The 6,167-nt window shown below is 55.1% G+C and overlaps 1 protein-coding gene across 1 annotated transcript; it reads right to left on the bottom strand.

Moving 5' to 3' along the window:
- Positions 1-1,125: 1,125 nt before the first annotated feature.
- SOX11 (SRY-box transcription factor 11) lies at positions 1,126-2,556 on the bottom strand. Its single transcript, XM_061156200.1, has 2 exons — positions 1,442-2,556; positions 1,126-1,411 (listed from the first exon to the last, which is right to left on the bottom strand). Exons 1-2 carry the CDS (start codon positions 2,482-2,484, stop codon positions 1,126-1,128), a joined length of 1,329 nt encoding a protein of 442 aa, XP_061012183.1. The 5' UTR covers positions 2,485-2,556.
- Positions 2,557-6,167: the final 3,611 nt, after the last annotated feature.

The following is a 6,167-nucleotide window of genomic DNA, read 5'->3' as shown; positions in this document are numbered from 1 at the left end:
GAAAAAAAGAAATCAAAAGGGAAGAAGTGCCTGAAAGTCTTACTGAAAAAACACAGCAAGAATGTTCCCTTTTCACTGTACAAAAATACGCCTGAAAATATATTAATTTTTAAAAAAGACTGAGGTCTGTTATGTATCAAAAATGTTTCAATACCTTTTGTACTGAGGTCTAGGCTGCCTGGTATTCAATCAAGGAGGTATAAGGGAACAAGTTACAAAAACAAAAGTTGGCAAGTAGAAATCACATTTGTAAAACCATAAACAATTTGATCTGAAAAGTAAACTCTGATCTTAAGTCAGTTCACAGTTTTTTTTTTTTTTTTTTTTTTTGTAAGCGTTTGTACAGTCTGCATTTTTTCAAGCTCCCTGCAGTTTTGTTAAGAATCGGATGCATAGAAGACATCAGTTTTCTCCCTCCAAAAAAATAAAATTAAATTAAAAAATTTGCCATGGTCCCTTTTTTGTTGTGTTTGTATTTTTTTAAAAAAAAAATCACCAGTTCTTTAAGATCTCTTAAGAAAAAAAAAATAATAATAAAATAAAATCTCCAACCAACTCCCTAGTTGTGCTGCCAAAGGGTCCTCTGCAGGCGTCTTCCAGACTTCAAAGACCAACAAGCTTCAAACAGCGCCTTCCGGAGCGGGTCCTCGCTCCCCTCCCCCGCCCCGTCCCCTCCGCCTTTGTTGCCATCGCGAATTTCAGAAAAAAAAAAAAAAAAAGAAACAGTAATTACAAAAACACATTTGAGGTGGGGGGGGGGGGATCACAACTCCAGACTAGGTTTGAAACTACCTTGAGACACGATCAAGGAAGGGAGGGGAGGTTGGGGGGGAGGGGAGGGGACAAAAAAAGGACAGGAAAAATGTTTCAAAAACTACTCATTTCACTTTAACTCCACCAAAATTTTCAGCATCTTTCCAATTTGTGTCACGACATCGTATCAACATCAGCATCTTCTTCTCGCCCCTCCACCCTACCGCCATCACCGTCGACACCAAAACCTTGTATCATCATCATCATCATCATCATCATCACGACCACCACGACTTCCTCCCAAGGAACCCTGCTCTGCACCCGCCAGAGAAAAAAGAGCGAGAACGGGGCGCCCCCACCCCACCCCTCCTCTCAATACGTGAACACCAGGTCGGAGAAGTTCGCCTCCAGCCAGTCCCCCGCGATCATCTCGCTCAGCTCGGGCGTGCAGTAGTCGGGGAACTCGAAGTGGGAGCCCAGGCTGCCCTCGCTGAACGAATCCAAATCCTTATCCACCAGCGACAGGGACAGGTTCCCGGCCGCCGCGCCGCCCCCCAGCTGCTGGTCGCCGGCTCCGTGCGCGCTTTGGGAGAAATTCAAGCTCAGGTCGAACATCAGGTCGTCGGCGTCCTCGCCGCCGCTGCTGCTGCTGCTGCTGCTGCCGCCGCCGGCGCCGCCGCCGCTGGACGAGGAGGACGAGGAGGAGGTGGATACGGAGCGCGCGGATGCGGGCGATAGCGCGGGCTGCGCCAGCGGCGGCGGGTGCTGCTTGGTGATGTTCTTGAAGCTGTAGTAGAGGCGGCTGCCGCCCCCAGCGCCCGAGGCCGCTCCGGCCCGCACCTCGTCGTAAAGGCTCGCGCCCTCGGGGGACTCGGCCGCGCTGCTCAGCGTGGGGCTGGCGGGCACTTTGGCGACGCTGTAGCGTCTCAGCAGCGGCGGCGGCGGCGGCTGCTGGCCCGGCGGCTGCAGGAGCTGCGCGTGCGGCGGCGGCTCGTCGTCGTCCTCGTCCGCCTCCTGCTTGATCCGCAGCTGCAGCTCGTCCTCGTCGTCCTCTTCGTCCTCGTCGTCGTCCAGGAATACGCACTTGACCGTCTTGCCTGCACCGCTCACGCGCAGGCTGCCCAGCACGTAGTCGTCGCCCGCGCCGCCGCCGTCCCCGGGCTGCGCCGCCTTGCCCGCGCCCGCCTTGGCGCCGCCGGCCGCCGGGGCCGCGGGGGCCTTGAGCTTGCCGCATTTCTTGCTCGAGCCCTTGGAGGTCTTGGCGCCGCCGCCCGCGCCCGCGCCCGCGCTCCCGCCGCCGCCCGCCGCGCTCTTCTCCGGGCTCTGGCCGGCGCTGGGCTTGGCCGACGGGTCCATCTTGGGCTTTTTCCGGGGCCGGTACTTGTAGTCGGGGTAGTCGGCCATGTGCTTAAGCCGCAGCCGCTCCGCCTCCCGAATGAACGGGATCTTCTCGCTGTCCTTCAGCATTTTCCAGCGCTTGCCCAGCCTCTTGGAGATCTCGGCGTTGTGCATGTCCGGCGACTGCTCCATGATCTTCCTGCGCTCGATCTTGGACCACACCATGAACGCGTTCATCGGCCGCTTGATGTGGCCCGACGCCGTCTTGCACCAGTCCGGGTCGCTCTCGTCCAGGGCCACCGGGCTGCAAGCCATGAATTCGCCCTCCTCCGTGTCCAGCGCCTCCCGGGGCAGGTTGCTCTCCGCTTCCAAGCTCTCGGCCTGCTGCACCATGATCCGCGGCGGGGCTGGGCGCTCCCACCCGGGCCGCTCGGTCTCGTGCGGGGCTCCCCCTCCCCCGCTCGGCCCTCCACCTTCCCGGGCAAGTTGCAAAGTCCTGGGCACCCCGCGTCCGCGGCTCCCCCCCTCCCCCCCGCCCCCCCTTCCAGTCTGCACACAGCGGCTGCGGCGACTCGGGGCCGCCCGCGCGCGGGGCAGCTGCGGCCCGCGACGCGAGAGGAGGAGGCGGCGGCGGCGGCGGCGGCGGTGGTCGGAGTAGCCCGGGGACCCTCTCTCTCTCTCTCTTTCTCTCCGGCTCCTGGCTCCCGCCGCGAGCGCCGGACCCCGAGCAACTCCCAGGCGCGCGCGCGCTCCTTCTGCAAAAAGTTGAGGGCTCTCTCCCAACTAGTTATCAGGGTGTCATCGGGGTGACGTCACCCCGCGGGCCAGCCAATGGCCGGGGCCGGCCCCGCCCCGCCGCCTTGATTAACTTGGCGGCTCCGCCCCGTCCCCGCCCCCGGGCTGCAAAGATGGGGTGGGGGAGGGGGAGGAGGAGGAGGCAGGTCTCGGAAAGTGTTCTTTAAAAAAAAAAAAAAATCCGCGTGTGTGCACCGAGGCGCCCCCCTCCCCGGGACACTCGGGAGCCGCGCCCGTCCCCGCGGGAGGGCCGAACCGGGCCAGCCCCAGCGTCGGAGCGAACCGAGCACACCGGGTCCCGGGAGGGGCCCGGTGCCCCTTTGTGCCCGGTCCCCCGCCACCCGCCCACCGCGGAGGCCGGTCGGGGTTAGCCGGCCAGGCGCGCTCCCTCTCCGCGTGCGCACGCCCGGGCACGCGCACAGACCAGGCGGGCGGGGGCGGGGGTCAGCGCTCTGGCCCGGGGGGGGGGGGGGGGCGCCGCTGCTGCTGCTCCCCCGAGGGGCGCGGGAACCCGCCGAGCCCCCCGGTCGACGGCAGGTGGCGCTTGGACACAACCGCCTTCCCCGGGCACGTGGGCGCTCCCCTCCTTTCTCTCCCTTTCTCCAAGGCCGAGACATCCCTTTAAAACCCGGCCGGCGGGAGCCCCCCGCTCCGGTTGGCGCTTTCAGTTTGGCCCTTTCTCCGCGGCTGTCTCCCCTCCTCCCCGCGTTGGGACGCGCCGCACGGTGCGCTTTTGGCGGCCCCTCTGCGCCCCGGCCCCCTGCGGAGGCCGGAGTAACGGTCCGTGGGGCTCGGCCGGGCAGGTCCTTTGGCCCGCGATCGGGCCCCTTCCCCGGGCTGGTTCCAAACCCGGTACGGACGCAGAGCTGCGACCCAGCCCTGCCGCGCGCCGTCCCCACCCCCCACCCCGCGCCCTCCCCTCTCCCCTTCCTCTTTGTCCCCTCCCCCCTGTCTCCCCACCCCACCCCCCACCCCCCAGAGCAGCCTCGTCCTGAAATCGAGCGAGAGCTAGCACGCCTTCTGGATCACTCGCTAGTGTAGCTGAACAACCCAGACCCAAGAGAAAACGGGAGCACCCCAAGTTTCAAGTCGAAATATTTCCTTTTCCCGTGGAAAAGTGGGACCGACCGCCCGGAGGACCGGAACGCGGCGCGCAGGCCAAGCTGATGTCCCAGCCCCGCTCCCGGCTGTCTCGCGCCGCTCCATCCGAAGCCGTGTTTCTTTGTGTGTGCGCGTTTGGTCCCTGTTAACCATCTCTGGATATTCTGGGCGCAATTAGGAGGACACCGCCGCTTCTTTTCCAGTCTCTGTCGTCATCCCGGTCTTCACACCCTCTCCGGCGTTGGGAGCTGGCAACTTTGAACAGTTCCCGAGATAACGCCCAGAGGATTTCACAAGAAAAGTCAGCTGCTTAAGACTAGTAAAATTAGCCAAACCTGCTTCCTTTCAGGTGCTCTGTCTGCGAGAAAAAGACTGCATTACCTAAGCATTGCAGCTTTTCTGACGTCTTTAGTAACAGGGTACCATTTTTTCACAGATGCTTTTTTTTTTAATCGTCGTGGCCATACCCTCCCCCCTTCGTCCATCCTAACGAAAAAACAAAAAAACACTGCATCAAATACTTGTGATATTCAGGCCAATAAGACTGGCAGTTTATTTTTTAAAGGGCCAGAGGGACCGAAAGAATTGACAGTCATTCTTATGGGTTAACCTGAAATCAGGAGATGTCTGAAAACCAAAGCAGTGTGTGGAAATTCATCTCCCCGCCCCCCTCAAAGTCACGCACTGCATCTTGTGTTTCTCTTGCCTCACAGGTTTCTCAGCTATTCCCGTCGCTGGGAGCATCACAGGAGGGTGAGGTGGCCTAGGTGCTGACCCTGCCCCTGCTGCAACCCCACACTTCGGCTGGAGGGCTTGGAATAATTTAGGTCCTTGCAATATTTCCAGGCAAATTAGGAGGGCATCTAGCATTTTAGAAAGAGAATGCATTTGAAAAATCTTTGCAAATTCAATATTTATGTACATTTTTCACTGAATAGCAAAAAAATCAGGTTTAACTTCTTACTTAATATTTTACATGAAAACATTTCGGGCTTTTATTTTCCCGTTTCTCTTTGCCTTTGTTACAGAGACTCCTAAAATCTATCCTTGGGAATATACAAGTAAGCCGCATTCATATTCTTCTTAAAGCATCTATTTTTTTTTCAATTTTTAAAAAAAATTAAGTTTACTTTTAGAATGAGAATTATGTGAGGGCTGTAAAATAATAGGATTTATTCTTACAGTGTGGTGATCTTAGAGGAAATGTAAGGTAAAATGTACTCTTTCAAATAAGAAGTGTAATTTCTGTGCGAAGATGGCCATTTTGGGGGAAGATAAAGCTGGAGGAAGGGGGTTGGTTATTAGGCAAAGAGGACTGGGAATGATAAGTAGAGATGAGTGGGTGAGAGAAAGCCCTGTGATTCCAGGAGTCTTTCAGTAAACAGACATGGGGATGGGGGCATTGCCAGTGCGCACAGGAATGTGGAAGAGCCAATTTCGCCCTTCCTGCCATAGGCAAGGCAAGACAGTTTTCAGGGGAATTAACTAGATTGTTGTTTTGTAACATGGATCCACCCTGCACATTCAATGTTAGCTAATTTACTGAGGACTAGGATCGAGGAAAAGAAAAGAAAATTAAATAACCTCTCTATGCTTTCTGTTTGTTTCTTAAATAAGTATATCATTTAAAAAAAATAAATGGGAACATGTTTGAGACCTGCACATTTCTCACAGGAAGAGTATTTACTCATGAAAAATGGAGGTCTGCAACACCAGCAGTACTCAAGTATTTAGAAGAATTTCAGGCTAACAAAAACTGTGGGCTTCTCTAATGATAACACCTCTTGGAAGTCTAATTTGGTAAAACGGAAATCTGTCTGCTATTTTTTTAAACCACTGAATTTACCTCAGGATCAGATGCATCTGTGTTCTCTCTTAATAGTGAATATGCATGTCCTATTTGTACATCCACCTATGTATGCACTTGTTTAGAAGTGAGGGATGCAATCTTCTTTCTAAGAATAAACATTGCTGGGTATATACTTAATGTTCAGAGACTTAAGATTTATTTTTGATCATCAGAGCTATAAATGACTATTTTCTGTGGTTATTGGATCTTTATTGAAAAATGTATAAGAACTGTTGTATAAGAGGGTAAGGTATGCTACAGAATCTCTCAACAAAAACGCAATTAGGACGAATATGACATATTCCTCTTTCCTTTGAAAAAGAAACATTTT

The sequence above is a fragment of the Dama dama genome, chromosome 11, assembly GCF_033118175.1.
Source record: "Dama dama isolate Ldn47 chromosome 11, ASM3311817v1, whole genome shotgun sequence".
NCBI classification, from domain to species: Eukaryota; Metazoa; Chordata; class Mammalia; order Artiodactyla; family Cervidae; genus Dama; species Dama dama.
Note: the sequence above shows the minus strand (reverse complement) of the source record. Positions and strands in the feature narration are given on the sequence as shown.